Source organism: Uloborus diversus, chromosome 8 (genome assembly GCF_026930045.1).
Source record: "Uloborus diversus isolate 005 chromosome 8, Udiv.v.3.1, whole genome shotgun sequence".
Taxonomy (NCBI): Eukaryota; Metazoa; Arthropoda; class Arachnida; order Araneae; family Uloboridae; genus Uloborus; species Uloborus diversus.
Genome location: NC_072738.1, coordinates 55,658,603 through 55,686,351, shown reverse-complemented (window position 1 = coordinate 55,686,351; position 27,749 = coordinate 55,658,603). Strand labels below are relative to the sequence as shown.

General features: G+C 30.3%; 1 protein-coding gene across 3 annotated transcripts in view; it reads left to right on the top strand.

Moving 5' to 3' along the window:
* LOC129228048 (rho GTPase-activating protein 45-like) overlaps positions 1-27,749 on the top strand; it is a 190,887-nt gene that overhangs the window by 145,441 nt on the left and 17,697 nt on the right. For all 3 annotated transcript variants that reach the window (XM_054862681.1, XM_054862682.1, XM_054862683.1), the window contains 13 exons: positions 4,381-4,521; positions 5,218-5,282; positions 5,374-5,484; positions 6,397-6,477; positions 7,067-7,309; positions 10,086-10,202; positions 11,908-12,050; positions 14,480-14,577; positions 15,232-15,429; positions 17,736-17,872; positions 18,424-18,612; positions 22,390-22,527; positions 26,815-26,871. In XM_054862681.1, the coding sequence (XP_054718656.1) occupies positions 4,381-4,521; positions 5,218-5,282; positions 5,374-5,484; positions 6,397-6,477; positions 7,067-7,309; positions 10,086-10,202; positions 11,908-12,050; positions 14,480-14,577; positions 15,232-15,429; positions 17,736-17,872; positions 18,424-18,612; positions 22,390-22,527; positions 26,815-26,871 (1,718 nt within the window). The remainder of the gene's footprint in view (positions 1-4,380; positions 4,522-5,217; positions 5,283-5,373; positions 5,485-6,396; positions 6,478-7,066; positions 7,310-10,085; positions 10,203-11,907; positions 12,051-14,479; positions 14,578-15,231; positions 15,430-17,735; positions 17,873-18,423; positions 18,613-22,389; positions 22,528-26,814; positions 26,872-27,749) is intronic.

Sequence of the window (27,749 nt, the reverse complement as noted above, 5' to 3'; positions counted from 1 at the left end):
AAAAAGCGTGATCACAAAGTGAACCCTTTTGGTGCAGAAGAATAAAAATCGGACATTTTTTTTCATAAAAATGTTTATTACTGTTCATTTCCCTCCTTTTTATAACGTTTGATTCAAAATTAGCTGCAAATTGCTGCGTTTTTCTTTTTTCAAAAGTAGGGACTATATACTAATATGCGGGTTTTCAATTTAATCCTAAAAGAAGGGGGGTCGGCTTATAGGTGAGTATATACGGTAGTGTCTCTGTCTATCTCTTTACATTTCAATCCAACACAATACCGTTTCGCATTCTTTTTGGAGGTATAACACAAATACTGTTTTGTTTACTTTTAGTCAAAAGTCTGGTTTTTTACTTTAAAATTTATTTTAACTGATGCAAAGTATAAAGTGTACAAGTTTTTTTATTTCCAAAATAGAGCATTTCTGTGAAAATTTTTCTTAAAAAGAACAGAACAAAATTAAATTAAAAGGGAAAAAAAGGCTGTTACATTCGAATGATCCTAACAAATTTTGTACCAAATTTCGTAACTTTAATTTAGAGAAAAATGTATGCAAAATGTGCTAAAGTAAATCATTAAATAAAATCAGAATTAGTCAGAAGAAATGCATTTCAGTAGAAAGCGAGATAAAACATTAAAAAATTATACTAATAATAAATAAATCAAAAATGCAAAAAAAAAAAAAAAAACCCTTCCTCTTCAAAATGCAAAAAATAAATAAATAAATAAAAAAGATTGAAAATAATTCCAAACTAATAAAAAGCACTGCTTTTTCCTGTTTTTCTTCTTTTTGCAGAAATGGGGTGGTTTCCTTCAAAAGTCAAAAGTACTACTTTTAGTCATTGAAATGGATAGAATGAGCAAAAAAAAAAGGAACATGGACCCAGAAAATAATTTCATTTTCCCAACAGTTTTTTTCTTATTAATTTTTTAAAATGTCCAAATTTTCAAAAAAAAAGGCGTGGTCTTGATCATGTCACAAATGATGCACTTTGCCGCATCTTTCTACTACGTTTCCACGTTATGATAATGAAGAAGCAAGTTAAATATTGCGCTCTACGCTTGCTATCAATCATATCGTTGTCAATACACACGAGTAAAGATTCGAATTAAATAGTTTGCACTGTGAATGGCAACACTGAATGGCATTTCATTATTTGTGATGTCATCGGCAGAAGCCGTAAACAGTGAAAGCGCTCCAATTTAAGTATTTTTTTTTTAAATATTAAACTTGAACAAATTAGTTAAAAAAAATGGACAAATCCTATGTTTTTAAGCATGCTCTTTCAGAAAAAAAATACTTTTAAAATTTTTATTAACATTAAAAAAATAAAAATGTTATGAATCAGTATCAGTACTTTTTCGTGCACTAGGAAAAAATAGAGAATCATTGCAGTTATTCTCTATTTTGTGTGTCTATGATTGCATCTATGATTCACACGAAACAAGGGACGCCTTGCAGTGCCTCTTATTTGGTGGCTCCCTCCCCCTCCCAGACGGCTCCGAGAGTAGCCAAATTTCAAAAGCAGGGGCGTAGCTAAGGGGGGGTTTGGGGACAACCCCCCCCCCAAAAAAAAAAGGTTAGTCTCAAAAAAAAAGAGAAAAAGAAGAGGGAAAAGAAAGAAAAAAAAGAAGAAAAATCACTACGACTTTTTTCTGTGTAACAAAGGTCAAAAATTCACTTCGCTCCCCCCCCCCCCACCAATGCCATTGAAAATCAGCTCCATGAGTGACCCTCAAGTATAAAGACGCCTCCCTCTGCTGCGACAATATTTTGATAATTGAGTGAAATTTGACACTTCGCTTTAGAAATGAGATTGTTTGTTAAATCCACGTATAGGCAGCCTTTCTTTGTCATAGATTCTGCAAATTGTTAAATATGTTTAATTTCATGAGCCGCGCAGTGGGAATATTGCATACAGTCGAATCTGTATATTTCGAATTTCACATTTAAAAATAAAATCGAGATAAAGAGGTTTTGAATTACGGAGGCTTTAAGAAACTTTTTATAGAAATTTGAAATATGATGGTGAAAATTTGAAATCGATACTAAAGACAATATGGGCTCTTGATTTAAATTCCTCTTTATTAGTTTTGTTAGGTATTTATTCTATTATTACATTATTAAGTGCTTTATTGAGAGTTTAAGGAATCATTTTGACAGTAAAAGAAACTTTAAGCATATCTTTTTCAAGAAAATTTTTTTATTGCTTTTTGGTCCCTGATTTTTTTTTTTTGGATTCATTATTTATCCTCTTGAGGTTAGCAATTGCAGCAAATCTAACTTGGCCAGTAGTCTACGATTTTCCTATTTTCATCACTTGAAAAAAACTTATACTTTCTTTTCACTCCTATCATTTCGGTTTTCTAAGGAATCACAATTTTAAGGAAGAGAGCAACCTAAGAACAGTACTAATCCAGATAACAGAGCGAAATGGCTTTTAACTTGAATGACCTTTAACCATGAACTTTAATGTTCATCTTAACATGCCAAACCTGTGAATTTCACCCCTTAACTCTTCCTCCAAGAAAGTGCACGAAACGACTGTCCTTTGTTTAATCTTCCTGGAAAGCCTATTCGTGGAACGCATTTACTGCCTCCTCAGCTCTTGAAGACAATTCCTCTGTTTCTGAGTTGAAGAAAATGTTTTTGTTTGCTGCTTTGAAGATCATTGGGCTTCGAATCCGAAAATGATAGCATAACCGGAATTCGAGACGATAGAGGTTTTTGTTGGTCTGGTCTCGTGTGTGTCATAGGTCATAGTCAAAACTACCTTTGCTGACCAGAGAATATATTGCAATCACATTGATTCTTCAGCCAGTATTTACTGTGTATTCTTTTGGAAACGTACAGCCTGTTTAAAGTAGTACATTCTAAGTGAAAGCTGTTGCATAATGAAACAAACAAGACCGATAACAAGCTTTTTTCAACTCAAAGGAAAAAATTAAAATGACGAAAAGGATTGCTCTAAAAAGAGAAAGTTAACATCGTCTAAAGAAAAAGAAGTATAGTCTGCAAAGCAGTGTTAGACCCATCGGACCCTTCTGAAGATAATTTTATTTTAATTCAAAAGAAAAACTGCATAGCATTACATGAATAAAATGTTTAAAAACGAGATGAATCTAGATTATTTCTATTATCTTGGTTCGGATTAAAAAGTAGAAAATAAAAAAGACTTCTGTTTATAATACCCGAAAATTGCTGTTGCTCTCTCAAATAGATATTTATGTAAATTCTAAAGCAGCTAATAAAATTAAAAATAAATATTTTTATAGATATATCTTTATAAATATAATATCTTTGTAGTCTGACCACCGATGAGATTGAAAGTCAAACATCCAGTTTACAGGCGGAAATGGAAGTATCTATTAGCTTTCAGGGATGCCAGCTTTTATAGATGTGTGTTAGCCTCTAAATTAAGCAATCACACTGAAATGAACGGAGCATGCTCATCAGATATTTGATTTCCCTTTGATTTGGATAGACTGGTTTTGACAAGACCATTGCTAGAAAATTTCACTTTAAATTAAATGGAGGGAAAAGAAAAAAAAGTTGAATTTTCCATAACATTAAAAAAATAAAAAATTCTTTGCTGTTGTTTTGTTTGACACAAGTATCGGAATTGGGGCACCCCATTCCAAAGTATGTAAGATTCACCTCCCTCTTATTTTTCTTAATACTAAAAAAATTTACACACACACACATATATATATATGTATATATATATATATATATATAAAAGAGCCCCCCCCCCCCCCCCGAAAGTCAGGTCTAGCTACGCCTCTGTTCAAAAGTCTTATATTTTTAGAAAGTAAAACGCAAACACTTGTACTTATGTTTTAAAGATGCTGCATATGCTCATGTACTTCGGCTGGTTTTATTTTCTCTAGCAGAACTTGTAACGATCTGATGATATAATTTGGAGGAAGGTACTTTTTTTAGAGTGGAATTTTTGAAGACTTTCCTTTTTGCAAAATCAGAATTTGTTTTGCCGAATTTACGCTTTTATCACATTTGGGGTGGTGACAAATGCTAAATGTGGACCCTGTTTTGTATTTGTTCATTACTTCTTTCACTTATTGTAGCTGTTTTAAGCCCTGCTAATGTTTGCTTTGGTGTAATAGGTGTTTTATAGATATTTAGTGTACAGTAAGTATGTTTTTGCAGCCATTTTTTTTAGGCTATGTTTTAATGTATTCACAATATTTAAAAGGCAACGCATTGAAAAATCATACACTTTATTAAGTATTCAATAATCAATATATCTTAAATGTAAGTAATTTAAAGGTTATTTTAGAGAACTGTGTTGTTTTTTCATTCATATTTAACTTTGTTATTCATTTTAAATTTTTAAATTGTCTTCTTCCCTTTGCTCTTTAGCTACAACCCTTCCTCCTGAAGAAATTGATGCTAGATTAGCTAGGCTTAATGATGGGGTTGATCTTGCTTTAAGAAGAGCAAAAGTCTGGTCAAAGTATGCAAAGGATGTCATGACCTATATAGAAAAGCGCTGCAGTGCAGGTAATAAAAGTTTAATTTTAGGGAAACCTTTGTGTATTTGTGTTCTTATTAGTTGGCTTAAACAAAATATTCTGAATCTCCCAAAAACTAATGCTGTTGCTGAGTTGGTTTTTATAAGAATAAAACATTGAACAGATGTCTTATGTATCAAAATAGTGGAAAATATTTATTCCTCTTCCATGCTTGTATTTCTTTGGTCACCACTATACTTTTTATGTTGTATTCAAAAGTGAAAGGAAAATTATATCTAGAAAAATTAAATTAGTATAAAAGAAACTGCATGAAATAATTAATAGTCATCATATTTAATAACTTAAAAGTCTTTGAGAAATTCTAAAAAAAAGTCTTTATATGTCCAAAAAATGTTCAAAAGAACTTTGAAAAAGATCAACACTTTCAGTGTTTTAAGAGCAAGAAAAAATTCTAAGGATTCTGTTTATTTTTTTTCCTTGTTTTGTTTCTATGTCCCTAATTATACTTGTAATCAAAAAAAAAAAAAAAAAAGCCATTTTTTTTTCTATGTTATAAGTTTTTGTTCCTTGAAATCTAATCTTCTTATGAAATAAGTGATTGTTTTTATTGTTTATTTTATAAAAAATTTTTCAAATACTCTTGTGTCTGTGTTTCCTCTGACTTAAACAAACTTTTTTGTTCTGTCTAAACTTCTTTGATTTTTACAAGATCTTATATTTTCAGAGGCTGAACATGCCAAAAATCTAGTCAAGTTGGCACAAACAATGAGGCCGATATTAAAGGAAGAAGTATGTGTTAAATCATAACTCAAAACGCTTTATCAATAATGTCACTGTTATTGCTTTTATTTATTGTGAAATGTTGGAATATTTTCTGTAGAGCTTCCTGCCCTTTCAGTCCATCTACTACATGGCATTAGACCAGGATTATGACAATGGGCAAACAAGTCTGAAAACATGTGCTGTTCTTCAAGGACATAAATTTATTGAAGTTAGTGTTTTTTAAATATATTAATGAATGCATTTTAGTTTTTATGCTCAATAAAATCAAGACTTGTAGTTTATCATAAATGTATTTAACTATTATTTTCTTTTCTTGTGCTTTCTCTCCTGGATACAATCAAGCTGTAATTTATAGTGTAAGTGAAATATATCTCAGTGATTAAAATTCTGAAAATTAGGTGCTTTAATAATTTAAATAAGTGTTAAGAGGCAGAGGAAAGTGATTATTAGAAAAACTATAAATGAAAATAAAATTTGAAGATAAACATTTATGTTGCTTTAAACAACTGTAAGTGGCCCTCACCTAACATTTTTTGAATCAACCCTTTCTTTGTTTGTTTGTTATTGTCCATTTGTTTATGGGTTAGGCCACTTGACCTTGAAATGCCATCTAATGAGGGCTAGAGTAACAAGCCGTATTTTTTTCACTAAGTATTTAGCAATTCATTATTTTACAAGCAACCCTGTTTTATATTCCTAAATTGACACCTCTTGTTTATAAATTAAATATTAAGTGATCTGGATTACCTTTTTTTAAAAAGCAGAGTGGTTTTTAATAATGTTCAGATTAATTAAAAGCCTTTTCTTTTACAAACAACTTTTTTTTTTGGCCATCACCCTTCCCATGTTCCATGGATTCAAGTCTAAATTTGTATGATAAATAGCAATATTTATACTAGTGGTGTTTTTTTTTTTTTTTCATATTTGTTGATAGTAATATAAATTTAGTACAATAAACTTTAAGATTCTCTCTCTCTCTCTCTTTTGTCAAATTATTATTATTTATTTATTATTTTTCTTTTTTTTTTAATTTATTTATTTTGTGTGTGTCTAATAATTTGAGTTTGAATCGGACATTAAAAGATCTTTATGCATTAAAACATTTTTTTTTCATTTGCAGCCTCTAACTGCTAGGAGGAATGAACATGAAAGGTACAGAAAGCAAATCAAAGAAACATGGCATAGAGAGCTCAAAAGAATGGTATGTTTTATTTATATTTTTGAACTATTTTAGGTATTTATAATGAGACTTAATGTCTTAAGATTTAGCTCAGATTTAATTTTTAAAGACTGTCTTGATTATTTTTGCTTTCCTTTTCCCTCCTCTTCTTGTATGTTTACATTTTAGATTCCAATAAACATTTGTTCGGATTTATTTCTGAATTAATATTAATTATTCTTTGTATGAAATGGCTTTGATGGCCATTCTTTAATACTTGTATAGTATGATTTTAAGAAGTTCATTTTGTATGACCATAAATAGAATATACATACTTCCTTATATTTTTTGAATTTTTCTTCAAATATCAAACACTTTGATATTTCAGCTTAACAAAAAAAAAAAAGAAAGAAAGAAAGAAACTTGATTATAAAATGAAACTTAAAGTTCACTCGGGTGATCTATAATGTGAAAAAGATTCCCCCCTCCCTATTCTTTGAAAAAAATTTCATATACTCCTATTAGGTTACGACTTGTAAGCCTCACTTACAATCTTATATGATAGAAACTAGAAACATTTAATCTGACACTTTGAAAAATCCTTAAGTAATACTTCTTTTAAAAATATTAGCATGAGGCCATTACGAATCTTCGGAAGGCTAAAGCCCTGTACTTTCAACGGCAACAAGAATATGAAAAAGCAAAAGACTCTGCCCTTCGAGCCGAAAGCAATGAGGGGTTAGAAACCAGTAAAGTGGATAAGAAGAGGAAAGTCGAGGACGATGCATTGCAGAAAGCCATGGAAGCAGAAACAACATACAAAACCTGTGTTTTAGAAGCAAATGAACGACAACTTGCGTTGGAAAAAGTGAAGGTATGAATCTCACTTTTTATTTAAAAACTAGAAAGTCGCTCATCAAGTATGATGGGGGAAAATTACTTCTCTTCTTCTATATTTTAACGAAGTGATTGCCTGTTTGGTGATATTTTGATGGTTGAAATTTTAACCCTAACTCCAGTGGATTAACCCTAAACTCCAGTAGATAGCTTTCATAGTTGACCGCTTTTTCATTTCTTCATTCCCCTGAAATGGGTCTTACCAGTAAAGCAGTTAAGTTACCGGATCGAGTTCAGCCTTGTCACAATAAAGCCTTTCCCTGCATGATAACATTGCCAAAACACATTATCAAATTATAATGCCATGGCGCAAGTTTCATTGTTGAAACACACGGGTTACTCGATCATTGGCTATTATATATATGAGAATGTTTTTTGTACTTACTTACACCAGTGGTCATCAATCTGAAGCCCATGGACTGCTTGCAGCCTGCTGTGTGTTTTTCAATGACTCGCTCAACTATTTAGTTTAAATACTTATTTATATATTTGCTGGCATTTTTATAACCACTTGGGTACTAAATGGAACTTATTGCAGTTAAATGTAATAGCGATTTGCGAGAGAAATTTAAAAACAATGGACTGTTGGATTTTTATTCATTGTATGATGAAAAGATCAATTTCTAGCAATCAGATTGAATGTTCTGTTCACAACATCCCTTTTTAGCAGCACTTTTACATTATGAGGAGATATTTTCCAAAATGAAGAATGTGAAGTCAAGACTTTGGAATCTTTATTTGAATATTCATCTTGAAAGTTCTCTTTGAACTTCTTCGTCACAAATAATAATTAATGTTGACAGAAAGAGAAGTAATGTCACATTTATCATTGGCTATGAAAAAAAAATCACCTTTTTGATCATTTTTATTTAGTTTTGTAACAAATTTCAGTATTTTTTTTAAATCATGTTTTGCTATTTCGATTATGCTATGTGTTGGATATCAATCTTCATTGTAATTTTCAAACCAAATGAAAACTTATTGTTTCACTTGACATTATCTTCTTCTAAACTGAAGTATATACAGGGTGTCCTGAAATAAACCGACTGTTTTCAAAAACTTATAACAGAAAAATGGTTCATGATAAAAAACATATTTCCTGTAGAAAATTTATATGGTAGGTTGTAAGTTTTTTCTACTTTTAGTTCAAACTTTTTCAAACAGATGGCGCTGCAAATATATATATATATATATATATATATATAGTACTGCTTTAAATCACAGAAAGATAGAAAATTACATGATACTTTTTTTAAAATGTTTTAAAAGAACAAAATTACATAACAATATTTACAAAAGTCTATCGTCGGCTACAATCACATGTCGAAATTGGAAAAAAATTCAATTCAGTGAATTTCAATTCTTCCTTTTTGATTTATGAGCTTATTATCTGAAGCTCTATCTGTTGAAAATATTTTGAACTAAAATTTGGAACTCATATGGAAAAAATTTACGGTCCATGACTTGAATTTTCTGCAAGAATTTGTTTTTTATCATTAACCGTTTTCCTGTTATAAGTTTTTGACCACAGTCAGTCTAATTCAGGTATATATATATAATTTGGTCAATGCAGCTCTCAAGCTCTTCCATAATAAAAATTTTCCCTTTTGTTAAAATAAGGTTGAAGACCAATGACTTACAAGTTCAAAAAAGATGAAAGAATATACATGTAATAACAAGTTTAAAAGCGTGTTGTGTGATTCAAAAGGGGGGAAAAATGAAAATTGGGTTACTTCTCCATTTCTTTTCTCTTATTGTTAAGTTTTTTTTTTAATTGGAAAATAAAGAAAAAAAGAAGTTTAAGTCTGATTATATCTTAATCTAGAGTTTCTCAAACTGTAGTCCGCGGACCCTTGGGGATCCGAGTGTCCATGCTAGGGGGTCTGCGGGGCTATCCAGCTAAAACGTTAAATATAATTGAGATTGAAGGACGAGTAACGATATTTTAATTCAAAAAGAAAGCACATTTATGAAGAATAAAAAAGTTCCTGCTTGAGTACATGCAAGACGCTGCAGCACCCCACCCCCCGGAACTCTCAGAAGTAACTTCTGGGGAATGGTGACCGATAACAAGCAGAGGGCGGCGGCTTCTTATAATGGAGGCAAACTTATACAGGCAGCATTGTAAAGGCTACGCCGATTCTAATCACAGCATTAGGACGCTGCCAAAGCAGGTTTGCCCGAACAATAGTTAATAATAAAAATTCTGATATGTCATAAAAGTACAACTCATATGAAAAATTAACTCACTTAAACTAGGTTAAGTGTTTTGTTCACTAACTGCAAAAGTTCATTTTAATTAGTTAACTTGTTGTCAAAATTTGGTTGATAACATTTTAATTCCTCTAACTGAATTTCAAATAGAATTTTTATTCCATAACTCAAAATCATAATGTAAGAAACAAGAACCAGACAAGAACTCTGTAAAATACACAGAACAATGAATAAATATATTTAAAGAAAAAAAAGTGAAAATTTATTAGAAAAAATAGATTTAACTGTGTCATATCTTTTATTTATTTTCTTTTGTGTGTGTGTGTGTTCGTCAAGGGGAAGGGGTGGGATCCGCGAAGTTCGTAATTCTTCCAGAGGGGGTCCGCGTAGGTCTGAAGTTTGGGAACCTCTGTCTTAATCCATCATTGTGGAATCCTTTTTATTAAAATTTTAACTTTTAATGGATGCAAAGTGTATAAAATCCAACTCATCGACTTAATTTAATAATACAAAAGTTTTTTCTCTTCTTTAAAATTTAGGGTGAAGTACTTCAGCAGGTTCGAGAGTTGATTTATCAATGTGATCAAACTATGAAAGCTGTAACTGTTGGATACTTTCAACTCCAGTCTACTTTATCTGCTCATGCACCTGTTCAGGTAAATGTTAAATGTTTTTTGCTAAAAGTTTCATACTGTCGTGCTGACCTAATTATACTATTTGAATTGTAGTGCTGTATATAACATTTCAAGGGAAATAAAAAAACTAATAGCTGCATTAAAAAAATATATATATATATATATTCGGTTCATTCAAATGCTACAATTAGTTGATTATGTAGTTGAAACTAAACATAGCCACTTTTTTTGTTTTGTGTGTTGCATCAATTATATTGCAAATCATTTCTGGATAATTTTAAAAGTTAAAAAAAAAGAGTAGATAAGAAGGTTTTTCCATGTGATAAGTATTAGCTGTTGCTGATTAAGATACAATATTTTTAAGTATGAAATCATGTTCTTTTCTGTACTTATTTTTTCAGAACACAATTTTTTCAAAAACTGGTTTTCCCAAAAATGATTTAAATTCAAAGTCATGGTTCAAAGTACCAAATGTTCTTTTTCACTATGAAATCAAACAAGTAAAGAAAAAAAAACATCTGCATTGTACATCATTAAATCGAAACATAAGTTTTCTGCATTGTTGGCAGGTGATCCAATGTAACTAAGCACACAAAAGCCATTTTATGTGCATTTGCAATTGATTGCAATTACTACAATTCATTTCATGATATAAACCAGTCATACACTTATATAAATAAGTAAACTAACCAAGGTTGACAAGGTTTCAGACACAGTAAAATCCTAGTTTTGACCATCCTGTTTAAAACCCCTGTGGCCGAAAGTGTCAACGATTCTATTTTTAGTGAAATTCTATTGTGTGATAAAATATCAGAAACAGAATAAAATCTATTGAAGTAATATTTAATATTGACAGTTTACTGAATGGTGAACCTACAAGGATATACATTTCAAAATTTTTACAGCCGATTCTAATCTAGTTACAAGAAGTTGCAAATTTTTCATTAAAAATTTCAATTAGTACATTTGAGTTCCAACATATTTTTTTAATAATTGTAACCAAATTTTAAAAACATATTATACATCTGTGCAAATGAGTGTATCCAAAATAAAGTGCAATAATTAACTTAAATGTGATAAATGACAATTTTATAACTGAAGAAAAAATATAGTAGTGCTATTTAATGATCTGAAACTAAATTACCATTAATTTACTTCAGGAAAATATATAAGTATTTCGCTAACTGTGTTTGCAAAATACATCCACCCTGTTAACTTCCGTCTGTTGAAATCAGGAAAGATTTTTGAAACTAAAAAAAAAAAAATGAACACGTCAGAGAAAAATATTATTAAGTATTCATAAATTGTAACTAATTCAAATTTTTATTTATGCATTTCTAATATTGCTGCTAATACAAATTGATTAGATTAAACCCCTTTAGCATTTTACATACTTTTAGACAGTTTAATATGCTTTTGGACACTTTTAGACAGTTTTTGATGGTAAAATCCACCTGTCCTGTCCAAAATCAGCTTCAAATGTTCAAAACCAAAACGTGAAACTAGCTGGAAGGCTCAGTTATTCAAAAATCAGTTTTTCAATTTTTTGTAACAATTCAAATATTTAATTAGACTGTATTTAAAAAAGTAATTTAGTTCTTAATTAATGTTACTTGAATGCCAACAATATGTATGTTCATCAAAAAATGATCATCGATAAATTACATTTGCATACTATTATATTGCCCTCCTGTTCAGTGATTTTAATTCCAAATATTATTTACAGTTTCAAACTTTGTGTGAAAGTAGTCGCTTGTATGAACCTGGAACACAATACATGGAGTTTGTTAAAAGATTACCCCAACCCACTGGTTCCACCTCTAATGGAACTAGCAGATTTACTTTTGAACCTTATTCCTCTGATAATAGGTAAGATATTTACTTTGAAATTTCAAATTTAATGGAATGTAACTTTTTCTTTATACTGTCATAATTTCATTATTTTTTCCTTGTCTTTAACGTACTAGGTTTACTAAAAGTAAACATTTAAATACAAAAAATAGGTGTTTCCTTTAGATAAGTTAAGTATATATTATATTAAAATTTAGTGGTAAATTGATAGTTTTTTTACTGAAAATACACCGGACCCTTTACAAAAATCTGATCAACCAAAACGAACTTTTCACAAAATCCCGATCAACTAAAATGGACCCTTCACAAAATTCTGCTAAACAAAAACGGATTGTTCACAAATTGTTTATTGAAAGAGCAAATCTCAAATCAAAATAATCCGTGTTTTAAAACGGTAATGTTTGGGACTTTCTTTAAAGTTAAGTTAGAGGGATCAACGTATACAAAATCTGCTAATTTTACAAAAGAAAAAAAAATTGGCACTCGAGATGCTCCTGCAAGCAATAAATAACTACTACTGCCAAATAAATATAATGCTTGTTGTTGATTTCTTTGAAGGAAATTAATAACTGAAAGTCAGTTTGGTTTATAATTTTGCTTGTTTGTTTTATGCAGCGGTGTTGTAAACTTTTCTGAAAAAGCATCAACCTTCTCTGAATAAGCTACCATAAGCACTCCCCCACCCCCACCCCGCTTTAAACAATAATATACAGCGAAATGAACTTCGAACTGCTAAGGATAGCAGGGGTAGGTGGAAAATGTGATCGCTTCAGATAGGGTTACCAACTTCAAACTTTTCAAGCTGTTATTTTGGGAGAAAGTTATATGGGTTTGGTTTTTTAATGCTAAATAGGATAATTAACTTTAAATAAACTCTTTTATTTATCGTTTTTTTCTTTAGATGCCTACATTTTGAAAAACTCAATCTTTTTACATCTGATATGAGAATCATATTTTATTTTATTCTTTTTTCAACCTAACTTCACTTTATTAGGATGCAAATAAATGAAAAGTCTCTTTATTTTTGTAACAATGCTTATTTCAAGTTTTTAAAGTGGAATTCCATTTTCTTTCGTGAGTCAAAAATTAAAATGCGGAATCGATGATTTATTTTTTATTTTATTTTAGTATTATTTTTTATTTATTTGTTACTTTATTTTTTTTTTCTTCAACTGTGTCTAGATATGAATGATATGTTATCATAGGACTCTAAAATGCAATTCTAAAATAATTTTATCAAAAATATTTATTTTATCAGCCGTTTTTACATTTTTGATGAACACTTTGAGAATTGCGATCACTTTGCATCCTCTATGGGAATCTGATTATTCGAATTTTCAATGTTTAGTATGCTTTTTTAAGAGGTAAAAAAATAAAATATTTTTTTATTTTTGTAAAAATCATGGAGTTTATAAGTATTGAACGAAATTCTGTGCTCTTTTACACTGTCTTGGTTCAAAAAGTTAAATACTGAAACCCTGCCTGAATTTCTTTGTTACAATTATGTTAAATACTATTCATGTAACATTTCTAGTGTAATTTAACGTAATTGATTTAGAATGGTAAATAAATATTTATGCTTAAGAGTGCCTATCTCCCAGAGGGCGATGCGCCCTCCCCCCTTCCCCCGGAATAATCGAAAAACACTCAAGAATTATATTCTCAACAGAAAAGAGGGAAAACACTCAACAGGTGTCACTGATACAGCTTGCGCCATCTCAAAATTCTAAAATTTGGTTTTTACAAAAACAGAAAAGTTTTTTTTTTTTTTTTTGCAAAATTATTTGATTTTTCACAAAAAAAGGGATCTTGTAAAAAATCCTGGACAGACCCCTGATAGTATTAAAATACTTGAAACCGGTCCAACGTATCCCACCTCCCCCTATATGTGTTTCTAATTGGAAAATTATTTAAGTTGCGAATTTTTTAACTTCGGGAGTTGTTTTTCATTTTAACTGATTCAAAGTCATAAGAGGATTTTCTTCTTGAATCAAAAGTTTCCGCATGATTATAAATTGAGCATTGTTTTGGCTCAACTTGATCAGCTCTGCGGTTCTATTGTTAAGATGCGCTGGATGTCGTTCTGCCACCTCTAGACAGTTTGTGAAAGTTTAAGTTTCAAGAATAATGTAAATCATACTAATTCAAAACTTTAAAAAAATGAATTGAGGTGCAGATCTCTAGGATTTAAAGTAGTTTTGTGCTATATTTAAAGGTTGTATGTGCTTTTGGTTATCCTGAACATTGCATCAACAAACACAATTCCTTTGACTTTTGTTTTTTAATTTATGGGTTTTGTGATGTTTTTGGCCAAAGCCAAATATTTTGTTACCCAATTTTTTATCAAAATTATTTAAATTATATTCCTTAATGTGGAAAATGATATTATGATGTTGTCCACATCATCTTATTATTTCATTAAAAAATATATTAATTTATTAATTTAGACTTGACAAAGCTAGAAGATCTAATGGATCCACAGAAAGCAGTGAAGATATTCTAAGTCATAATTATTTGGAGTCAAGATATTCATCAGACAGCAAAGGTATTTTTAGTTTGAAGTTTAGAACATGTTATGTTGTTCTAAAAGTACTAAATGTTATCTGTTGTCAACTTTAAAATCTCTGAAGTAACAACTATTCAAGTAATTTTGTTTCTTGTGCTATAAAATCATCTTGATAGTGTTAAGGTTAGTTTGTTATTTGATAATACAAAAGAGAGTATATCAGACATACTCCACACTGTTAGATTCTTCCATTACATTAACTTTTATTTCATGTTTTGCAAATTAATAATTATAAAATTTTATTTATTATTAACATAGAGAAATGTCTGTTTTTTCTTCATGATTTCAATTTTTAAATACTTTTGAATTAAGCAATAATGAGTTAGTGCGCTAAGCCTAACCTATTAATTTACCTCACTAACAAGAATCTGTAAGTAATGGTGTTATGCAACTCACAAAGTAAAGGTAAAAGCTTAGGTAATAAACAGGAAGTTTAACAAAACAGGTGTTGCAACTACTTGCAGCTCAGGCACTTTGCATTATTTTGTTTCAAATAACATTTGTCTAAAAATGTTATTTGAAAAGTTTAATTTGAAATTCAAAACTCATAACCTTTTGATAATGAAGCATTAGTGGTTTTTTTTTTAACTATTATTTATGTTTGATTAATGTTTTTATTTTTCGATTTTTTAGAGAAAATTAAAGTCCAGCAACCTGTTAAAGCTTGGGGCTCTCCCACCCAACCAACTGGAGGGAGCGATTCTGACAGTATGAGTAGTTGTCCTAGCAACAAATCTCAAGACACAAGTCCAGCTGCCAGTCCTCATATTTCTGGCAGAAAAATAGTTCATGTTTCATCTGGTGATGAACTAGAAACTGATCATGATAATGGTTAATACTTTTTTTATATTATTCATAAGCAGACCCAAAAAAAAAACCCTGATAATGCTTTAAAAATCCGTAAAAAAAAATGAATTTATGATATAAGGTCAAAATTTCATCAAATGAAAATTCCACCTTAATGTGTGTGACATTTTTACTTTTTTTTTCATTTCAAATTTTTTTCTCATTAGCTTAGCCTCCAAAAATCAAGCATAAGTTAATATTATCTTATTTTACATACTTTTATATAACAATTAAATGCACAATACAATTATTCTCAGTTCTTTATAATTATTTATTTTATAAATCAGGGGTCTGGCCAGAGGAAATTTGGGTCCGTTAACTGACCCTTCACAAAAATCCGGTCATCCAAAATGGACCTTTCACAAAATCCCGATCAACCAAAACGTACCCTTCACAAAATTCTGATAAACAAAAACGAATCTTTCACAAATTGTTTATTGAAAGAGCAAATTTCAAATCAAAATAACGCAGCATATTTCTGTGTATAAAAATGATAATGTTTGGAACCTTTTTTAAAGGAAAATTAAAGGGAAGGGATCAACTTATACAAAATCTGCTATTTTTGCAAAAGAAAAAGAATCGGCATGTTTGTGATGCTCATGTTAACGATAAATAACTGCTACTACTACGGCCAAATAAATATAATGCTTGTTGTTGATTTCTTTGAAAGAAATTAACAACTGAAAGTCAATTTGGTTTATAATTTTGCTTGTTTGTTTTATGCAGCAGTGTTGTTGTAAACTTCTCTGCTCATGATTTAATAAACAATAATATACAGTGAAATGAACTTAGAACTGCAAACGATAGTAAGGGGGGGGGGATCTGATTGCTTCAGATAGGGTTACCAACTTCAAATTTATCACATCTGGCGGTGTGATATTTAATTGTTTGTCGCCACTTAGCACCTAGCGGTGGGTGCGATGTTTAACTCTTATTTTGGTCGAAAGTTATGTGGGTTTGATTTTTCGATGCTGAAAAGGATAATTAACTTCAAATAAACTCACTTATTTGCCGTTATTTTTCTTTAGATGCCTACATTTTGAAAAATGCAATCTTTTTACATCTGATATGAGAATCATATTTTATTCTTTCTTCAAGCTAACTTCGCTTTATTAGGATGCAAATAAATGAAAAGTCTCTTTATTTTTGTAACAACGCATATTTGAAGTTTCAAAGCGGAATTCCATTTTCTTTTACGAGTCAAAAATTAAAATGCTGAATCCATGGTTTATTTTATTTTATTTATTTATTTTTATTTATTTATTTATTTATTTATTTTGCTTCAACTGTGTCCAGATATTAATGATATGTTTATCATAGGATTCTAAAATACAATTTTAAAATAATTTTATCAAAATTATTTATTTTACAAGCTGTTTTTACACTTTTGATGCCTTCACTTTGACGATTGCTATCTCTTTGCATCCGCTATGGGAATCTGATTTTTCAATGTTTAGTACGCTTTGTTAAGAAATAAACTAAAATAATATTTTTTTTATTTTTGTAAAAATCTGTGCTCTTTAACAGTGTCTTGGTTCAAAAAGTTTTAAATGCTGAACCCCTGCCTGAATTTCTTTGTTACAATTATTTTAAATACTATACTTATAACATTTCTAGTATAATTTAACATAATGTAGAATGGTAAAAAAAATTGATACTTAAGGGGTGCCCATTTCCCCAAAATTCAAAAATTTCGTTTTTACCTTTTTTTTGCTAAATTATTTGTTTTTTCACAAAATTATTTGGTTCTTCTCAAAAAACGGACCCTGTGAAAAATCCTGGACAGACCCCCTGTAAATATTGTAACTTGTGTGACAGTGATTTTTTTATTGCAATATTTATACATGTACTTTTCGCAGCTGTCAGATTAAAGTAATGGATAAGGAAACAAGTTTATGCTGTGTAAAGCATAAGTTATAAAACTGCAGGAATTTTGTAGTTCACTGAATAACTGACAAAATTTCTTATAAAACTGCCTCTTGAAAAAAGAAAATAAGTAGATAAAAGAAAGATGCATTAATTTGCTTTAGTAAGCTCTACTTCTGCAATCATTTTGTTTTATATTTTAAGTCAGATGTGGTTTATCTTTTGATCATGAATTAATGCTTTAAGTTATGAGTTATGTTCTAAAATAATGTTTTAATTCATCTGTAATTGCTGAAAAACTAATTAGCTACAAGTTAAGAATCATATGTTTGATTTTTCTATTGATTTCAAACCAATAAAAACATTAAACAACCAGCTTTTATTGATGAATTTTATTTATTTTTGTTTCCTTTTTTTTAACATAGTTGATGCATTTGGACAAACTAGAAGGCCATGCATGTCCAAAGCCGCTGAAACTCATACATTTAGACGGTTAAAAACACCTTCTAGATGTCGAGAATGTGATTCTTATGTATATTTCCATGGATTTGAATGTTTTGAAGTATGTATTTTTGTTGCAATGATAAGTCCTCTTTAACTGTTTTTTAAATGTATGTGTTCTAAATGATATATTATTTTGTCTCTCTTTAGTATCATTTCTTTGAAAATAAACTAACATTTTATGTTAAATTGAATAGTGAGACTAACTACAAACTTTTTTTTTTCTTTTAAGTTTCTTTTTTAATGTTAAGATTTTTTTAAGAACAATGAAAATAACCTATATGATTTGTAAAAAAAATAAGCTAAAAAAAATTTCATTATCTATTGGTTCATTTTAACTTCTCAAGAACGGCATATCATTTTCCCCCCTAATTAGCATGTTTATAGCTCTATACTTTTCAAGCTGCATTTGCAGTTAAATTCATACCAATGTTTGTTTATATTTCATTTTCGTATCAGTAAATTAGTCTGCCAATACTAGGTATCAAATTCTACATTATTTTAAGTACTATTTTAAAAAACAAATATCAAAATTTCTCCAAACAGAACTTCATTAAGAAAATACTGTTTGAGGTTACTTGAATGTTTATATATATGTTTTTGTCATTACAGTGCGGTCTTGCTAGTCACAAAAAATGCCTCGAATCATTAGCCATACAGTGTGGGCGAAAAAGGTTGCCTCGGAAGATGACAACTTTTGGAGTAGACTTAACCACGCATGCAAATGAATCTGGTGAAGAGATACCTTATATTGTAAATAAATGTATAGCTGAAGTAGAAGAGAAAGGATTTTGTTTAAAAGTATGTTACATAATTTAAGTATTTCAAATGAATTTCCTGTGTACATTTCTTCATCTTCTCATGTGTTAAATGGACTTTAGGGTCTATAGACACCTAATCCTCCTCAGAGGAGGCTAGGGAGGGCAACTGCTTCTCCCAAGACCAGAGCATGTTCAGTTTGCTAACTTGCACTAGTTATATTTCCACATTCAAATTTGCTATATTTGAGCCCCAATAATTTTACTTTAAATATGTAATTGCTATAATTATTTTAGAATCATTGAAAATGTTTAGGGTTTCAAGTATAATTTATACCATTCTTTCATGTAATTCCTTTGGAAATAAGTACACCAGAACAACTACTTATTTTTGAATTTCCTTTTCTTCTTTTTTGTTATCTAGTTGGAAAAATATCTCAAATTTCTCTAGTTGATTCACATTAATTATTAAATAAGTTATTTTTAGTTTGTTTTGTTATTTATGTGCAAAATTAAAACAGTACAATGGAATTTAATATTTTCAAAATTTTCATGATTATTCAAATGGATTTCCAACCTTATTAGTGAACGGGCAATTGAAGTTGAAGTGCAGCCTGTTTTAAGCAAAATTTCTTTTGAGTATCAGAGGAAGTTTTCAAAATGATGAATTACTCATATGTCATCATAGTCACTGGCTCGACAACCCATTGTGGGTCCTGGCTAGGGCTTCCAATCCCGCAGAATTTCGGCATTGTAAGAAGCCAATCTCGCAGGATTGACTTTATTCTCCAAAAAGTTAAATTTTAATGACAAACAAAAGTTGCACTTATAAAGAATGACTCCTTTTGTTCTTTGAATTTGGAGTTTTATTAAATTCCGTACACCTATTGTAGAGTACTGCAAAGTCAAATCACAGTTAGCAACTATTTTTTAGTACGCAAAAGTGTGCCCTAAAAAAGTCCAATGCATTTTAACAAAGCATCGCTCATATGGGATAGGAAGGGATTTTTGCTCAAAAAAAAAAAAAAGCTCTTGATGAAAACACACAGCTGTGGCTCCACTACAGTTGGTTTTACTGAGATTAAATAATCATGGTCATTTAATAAGAGATCCCCATAAACTTCATCGTCATTTCAAATAGATTTTTCTTATAAGGGTCATGCTTTTGCTCAAGAACTGTAAATTTCGGGCGAAAACAATGTCTATTAGATTTCTATATTGCTGTATCCTTCCATTGCAAATGAGCATTATTGCTTCATTAACGTTGTATCAGTGAACTTTATTGATTGTAATTTGATTGATTACAGTGGGGTTCGAATGCTGATTTGTTTCACCAAGTCGCACTCCCAGTAAAAGTTTTTGGATAACTTGGCTAAGTTTACCTCTCACTTTAAAGAAAAATTCAAAAACAGCAGCTTAACGTACTGCCCTGTCATGCGAGTCATCCTGTGTTTCATCCAAGTTTCTGTCGCCTCTTTTAAAGTCATGACGAATATTGCAGAATGCTCATGCTCGACTAATTCATCCAACATAATTTTCAAGGTACTGCCCACATTTATAATATCACGGTGACAAAGATTTCAGCAGGCCCTTTTTACAGGTTAGAGATCATAAATAATGTCATTTTTCATTGCTTTCTTCTGAGAAAAATTTTGTGCCATTTTAGTAAGCTAGAGATTTTTAGTGCATTCCTTAAGATTACAGAAACGTTCCAACATTGCATTCAGACTACTACAGCGAATTTTACAATCTATAATACACTTTATAACATTTGTGCATTTTTTCAATTGCTGAAATCTTGAATGAGAATTACAATTAATTTTCAGAAAAATATACGCTACTTTGATTGTGTTTTTGAACGGTAAATCCGCCGTTCATTATATGAGACAAAGTTTTTCTTACTCTTCTTGCAGAAATACGAGGAAGGTGTTTCAATCTTTGAATGATGCTTGTGATAATATTCATTTTATGAGCAACAAAAGTTGGAAAACATTTGGATTATGAATCTATGCAGGATTGGAAATTTTGTGGGATTTTGCTCTCAGTCCCACGGGATTAATCCTTTGGGATTGAAAACACTTGTCCTGGCCTTTTCCATGAGTTTCTTCCAGTTGAATCTAATTTTTGCCTGACTTCTCTAATTTGAGATTTTGATAATTTTGAAGTCTCCTTCCAAACAATCCAGCCATCAAATTTTTGATCTTCCTCTCGGACGTTTGCCAATTGATCTTGTATTTAGGTTCTTAAGTGGGGTGGGCTCAGGGAAGTTTCAGATAACATGTCCTATCTATCTAATTCTTTGTAATTTAATGTATTTTACTACGTCCATATTTCGATAGTATTTATACAGTAACCTAAACCGCATTGCTAAGTGGTGGAGTGATGTGGAGAAAAGTATCTGTACAGGTCAAAGTTATACTTTTTCGCCATCTCCGTTTATTTCCACTCCTCCAAACATACCTCATCGAAGTTTACTTTTGAAAATTGTTAAAAGAGACATGTGCTTCTGGTTCATTACCCATGCCTCTGAACCATAAGTCAGAATGGGGTGGTTTTCTTCAGTCAAAAGTACTACTTTTAGTCATTGAAATGGATAGAATGAGCAAAAAAAAAAAACATGGGCTCAGAAAAAAAACTTTTATTTTCCCAGCAGTTTTTTTTTTTTAAATTAGTTTTTTAAAATGTCCGACTTTTCAAACAAGGCGTTGTCTTTATGACGTCACAAATGATGCTTTTTGGCGTATCTTTCTACTACATTTCCACCTTATGATAATCAAGCAGTGAATTAAAATTGCAATCTACGCTTGCTATCAACCATATCATTGCCAATACACGTGAGTAAAGATGCAAATTAAATATTTTGCTCTGTGAATAACAACACTAAATGGCATTTCATCATTTGTGATGTCATCGCCAAGAAATGTAAACAATGAAAGCTCACTGATTTAAGTAATTTTTAAAAAATATTAAACTTAAACAAATTGTTTAAAAAATGGTCAGATCCTATGTTTTTAAGCATGCTCTTTCAGAAAAAAATACTTTTGAAATTTTTGAAACGACCCCCTTGGTCTAATAATGGTTTTATAAAGTAAAATTTTTCTTTTTGTCTTAATAAGTTTAGATTTGAAGCTCTTTTCATGCCATAATAGGCTTGGTTTCTGAGTATTTACTTCAGTCCCTAGGTATTTAAAGACTCATATATGTACTCTATTTAAAACTTTAAAAAGTGATAAGACTTTTATTGATTGCAAGAAGCAAAATTCTGAAATGGGCAAAATATTAATTTAATATATATATATATATATATATATATATATATATATATATATATATATATATATATATATATATATATATATATATATATATATATTTAATATGTTTAGTAATTTTTGTTCCCTTCTTCCTGTTAATTATTTAGATACATTTTCTATAATTGAAATAATTTGTTTGGTAATCTTACATGTAAAAAATATATATACTTTCCTTTTGTTTTATACTTTGTGAGAAACATTTCTGCTTTAAAAAATTTCTAATGTGACCTCTGCTATGATAATAGTTTACAATACACTGCATCAAAAGTAATATTTTTTGTTTTGTACAGTGTTTTTAATATAATTTTTCAAAAACAGCCAAAATGTGATGTGTTTGTTGGAAAAAAAAAATCTTTAAAATGATGCCTTACTTATGGGGTGTAAAAGAAGTTATGGCATACCAACAAAGAAAAAAACACCCTTGACAAATAGTGCATGTAATTTTATTCTAAAAGCAAATAGGTTCACATATTTATTCTTTATGCACCTTCTTTTCTCTTTTCTAGGGTATTTATCGGGTTTCTGGTGTTAAGTCTAAAGTTGAAAAATTATGCCAGAGCTTCGAAAATGGTGCTGAGTTAGTAGATTTGGATGGTGTTCATCCAAATGTTGTTTCAAATGTTTTAAAGCTCTACTTAAGACAGGTAACTAATTTAGCTTGTTCTTCCAATTATATATTGGGCCATTCCGTAGAGAAACTGACATTTTGTTTTGTGTGTGACAGCTCATAATACTTCATTAAAAATAACTTTAGAAGATAATGAATATATTTTTGTTGCTTTAGAAATCATAAATGTGCATGTGGTTTCATAAGCAAAACATTTTGTTCATTTCCATTTAAAATTATTACTCTTTAATTAAATATATGAACAGTCACATATGAGACAAAATGGCAACTTTTTCATGGAATGGTCTTTTTTTTTTTTCGCTTGTGCCTGTAAATACACTATATGACCAAAAGTATTGGGACACTTTCAAAAATTTGCATTTTTGCAGATTTCTTGAGAAAGAAGAGACCAATTCTTTTGTAATTTTTTCCACATAAAAGGTATACTCCAGCTATCATTTTCCAATAAAAATTGAATCTACTGTTCATTTAGGGGACCAGCAACAAGTTGAGAAAATGAAAAGATTTTTTCTTCCTTCATTGTAAATAGCTGTGAATAGGCTTAGAAATAATATTACATTATATTATTATAAGAAATAATATAATAGAAATAAGTTAACAAACTATGCAGAACTTATTTTTATATTTTTGAGAACGTATCTATTATACCCACAGAGATATAAGCATTTCTTTCAAAAATACAAATTTTATTTGAAGGTTTTTAGCTCATAATGCGCAAAGTTTTCTGTCAAATGTTACTAAACTTTCAGAATATTTGACAGCATACAAGAGAAACATAATCATGAATTTGAAGTTAAAACATTGAAAATTTGATTATATATGAATGTTTAAAACAATTGAATTTTCACTGTGCATGCTCAAAAGATAGCAATTTATAACCTTCATAATAAAATCCACAAGTAGATCCTGCAACTCATAATAAAATTCCAGCTCGATATCTTTAAAGTTAAAAAAGTTATCAGTGATCTAATGAACTGAATTTCAATAATTTTTGAATAGGTGATGAATCGTAAAGGATCGATTGCAAATTGGAAACACTTTCCTGTTATCGTTGCAAGGTGATTCATGATAAAAACCGATTAGTTGCAAACATTCAATTACGGTTTGCCTCCTATCCAAGAATTTTTGAAGTTTGTCTGATTACATCACTGTTAACTTTTTAAATTTTAAAGGTATCCAGCTGCAAGCTATGAGTTGCAAGTTCCTTTAGAGCTTTGGATTATGAAAGTTATAAATTGCTATCTTTCACACATGCAGTGAAAAATTTATCGCTTTAAACGCTCATATTTCATTAAATTTTCAAGCTTTCAAATTAAAATTTTATTACTATGTTTCTCTCGTATGCTGTCAAATATTCTCAAAGTTTAGTAACGTTTGATGACTATGTTGTAGAACAACATAGTCATCAAACGTAGCAGAACAATTCTGTTGAAATGTGAAAAGAAAACTGCTGCTTTTCTGCAAAAAATCTGCAGGAACTGCAGATTTTCTGCAAATATCTTCCAATTCAAGATAGAATTTTGCATAAATTATGCAGATTTCTTTAAATTAGAGGATAATCTAAAATTCTCGGAAATTACGATAATTTGGCGGAAGGCTTGCAAAAAATGTTGAAATTGATAAGCCATTGCAGAAACTTTAGATTTACTTTGAACTTAAAGAAATCTGCAGAATTTGTGCAAAATACTATCTAGAGTTGGAAGATATTTATATTAGGTAGGCATTTTCTGCAGAAATTTCATATTTTAAATCTGAAAAGATTCTGATCTTTCTAGCGCTTTTGGTTCCCCTTTTCCTTATTCCCAATCGATCTTCACCACTGCAATTTCCTCCGGAAACGCATGTTTTGGAAACATGCCAATATTGAAACACATCCATTGCCGAAAATTGCATGTCTTGTTTGAGATTTCAATCCTTCTGCATCCAGAAAATATTTCAAATATTTTGTAAGTTTTGAAGTGTTTTATTATATGCTACCCTAACTCGACTCTTTTTTTTAGTAATTTATTTATTTATTAACATTATTTTAATTGTTCCTTCATGCCATGTAAAATTAACCAAAAAATCGTGGTTTGACACCTAGGTTCGGATTTATATAAAATTTTGTATCTTTGTTCTTTCTATGCATTTAAAAAAGCATATAAAATATTTTTGGTGAATCTCAATCAGTTTAGGTTAGACAGAAATGCATATCAATAGTAAAGTTTTAAAAACTGAAAAAAAAAAAACTCTCCTGTATGAAACGATTTTGGTGTAGGGCTCCCAATTTGTAAAAAAGGTCATTTTGATTGCTTGTGTATACAATGCGTGAAGTACTTCAATAACAATTTTGGTCTAATGATTTTATATTGCAGAACAGTCAGGTATTCTGCTTTGGGGTTCCCAGCTATTTACAATGACGGATAATCAAAAACCTTTTTTTGTTTTATTAGTTTGTTGCTAGTCCCGTAAATGAATATTAGATTCAATTTTTATTGGAAAATGACAGCTGGAATATACCTATTATATGAACAAAGTTGCAGAGCAATTAGTCTCTTATTTCTCGAGAAATCCGTAAAAATGTGAATTTTTGAAAGTGTCCCAATATTTTTGGTCATATAGTTTGTTATATACTTTGTATAATATTAACGGGTGAGTGCAAAAGTTTGTGCGGAGTTTGTGAAACAAAGTCATACAGTGATTAGGCAAGTAAAACTCTTTATTCAATCAATTATATATTCTCCATCGTTGTCTATAATCTTCTTCCAACGTTCTGGCAGCATACAGATGCCCCGATCATAAAAACTGTGTGGTTTAGATTCGAAGAACGAAGACACGACGTTTTGTAAGGCATTCAAAGAGTCAAGTTTTTTCCCTTTAAATGATTTTGCAATGACCGGAATAAGTGACAATCCGATGGTGCGATATCAGGAGAATACGGTGGATGAGTTAGGACATCCCATTTCAGGCTGTTCAGTTTGCGTGGCGTCTGTCTTGAAACAAGTGTTCTAGCGTTATCTTGATGAAAGACTACGCCTTTGCGATTTGACAAACTCGGACGTTTCTGTTTGATTTCTCGGTTCAGATTAGTTAATTGACGACAGTACTTGTTCGAATCAATTGTTTGGCCGGCGAGGAGAAACTCAAAATAAATTATACCCTTGCAATCCCACCAAACACAGAGCATCACCTTCATCGGGTGCAAACTGGCCTTTGCCATTGCGTCACCATGTTCACCTGCCTGTTTCCATGTGCGTTTGTGCTGAACGTTGTTGTACAGGACCCATTTTTCATCGCCCGTCACTAATCGATCCAAAAACGGCTCGTTTTTGAGCCACCCGAGTAAAGATACGGCAAATCCGATTTTTTTTAAACGCCGAAAAGCAGTTGATCGGTCACGTTAAGTGCTGTAGCAACTTCCTCTGTTGAAATTCGCGGAGTATTCTGAACTAAAGAACGAAAAACGTCGTCATCAATGTCGAAGGTCGACCTGAGCGTGACTCGTCTTTCAACTTAAAAACTCCGCAACGAAATTTTGCAAACCATTTTTCCACAGTTCGTTTAGCTGGTGCTTGATCTTGATAAATGTCTTGAATGTTTTTTATGGCTGCTGCAACGTTTATTCCCTTCCGAAACTCGTAAAGCATAACATGCATAAGCACTTAAGCGTAAAGCATAGCACTTTATCAACACTCATTTTAAAAGTAATCTTTCTCGAAGCAGTTTGTATCTGCACAAATTATTTTGATTGGAATGAAAGCTGCACACGTCAACCTTTCCAACGATCTGACTTACGTAGATAGTGGTATTAATGTTAACAACACATTACGCCCGTTCTAACGCCATCTATTGCAACTCCGCACAAACTTTTGCACTCATCCAATACATGTAAGTGCCATGTATTACATGTCCCTCTTAATCTTCATGTGAGTATAATATGCCAAGCTATTGCGTGTAATTACAGATATCAAAATATTTATTTGCTGTTTGTTTTTACATTAATATGCAAAACTTAAACAACATTAACAATTGTGAAAGTTTTTTTATAAGTGAATTATTATTTTCTTTTAAGGTTAAAATAGGTAAACAATGATACTAGGATTTGAACTGTTTTAATTTTTCAAGTACTACATAGAAAAAAAAGTGATTTTCCTTTGTAGAAATTGTATTTATATCCTTTTTTTAAAAAATAGATATTATTCAAACTGAGGAAAACACAATAAATATCTTTGAAAAGTTCTTACAACCTTCATAAATAGCAAAAGTATGCTTCTGGTATATTTATATCTGTATTTTAACATTAAAAATGTTTGTTGTATCATAGCTCCCTGAACCTCTCCTAACATATCGCCTGTATCCAGATTTCATCAAAGTGGCCAAGGTAAATACTTTCAGTAATTTATTTTGAGTTACATATATATTGCTATTTGTTTATTAAGTCATTTCATATTCAAAAATCGGAACATAAAACTAAATAAAGTCCTTAAAGTGCGCATTTCCTTAAAGATTACAGCATCCAGAGATGGCAGTGTCTGGATGCTGTATTGGGTAGCTGTTGTAGGTGTCAGTGTCTAGATAGCTATTCAGTATTTGCCTGCCATTTCAGTTCATGCCTAATGCTTGTTTATTAGAAAGTAATAATTATGCACTCAATTAAATACATCTTTAGATTTTCTTGCTAATGAATAAAAGCACCTGAAATTGTTTTTATTTATTATTTTTTTCCCCAGAATTCGATGTAAATGGTAGATTTTTACCTGTGTGTGTGTTTAATACCTTTGTATTGAATTATCAGATAAATTTGTTGAGCGTAGTATAAAATTTAAATTTTAAACTTTATTTGATACCAGTGCTAAAATTAAAAATTTTAAGGCCTGTTTATCAAACAATAAGGGAATTTAATCCTATGAACAAAATATGAAGCTTCATACCCTATTTTCAAATAAAAATTAGGGTTAAGCAGGGTTACCACGTCTCAGGGAAACCTGATAAAGTTGAAAAAATGCATGGAAGTGAAAAATCAACAAAAAAAAAAAAAAAAACGAAGAAAATCAAGGGAATTATGAAAATGTCCAGAAAAACCTAGAAAGTGCAGAGAATTTTTTTTTAATTTTTAAAATTGAAGTAAGTTGCAAAAAATCAGTTCCCAAATTTTTAGACTACTAAATAAAGATTTTTATTTTAAATAAATATTAATTTTGCCTTAATGATGGACATTTTATTTATTGTTTTATTTTACAAATCTTGAATTTTATGCTA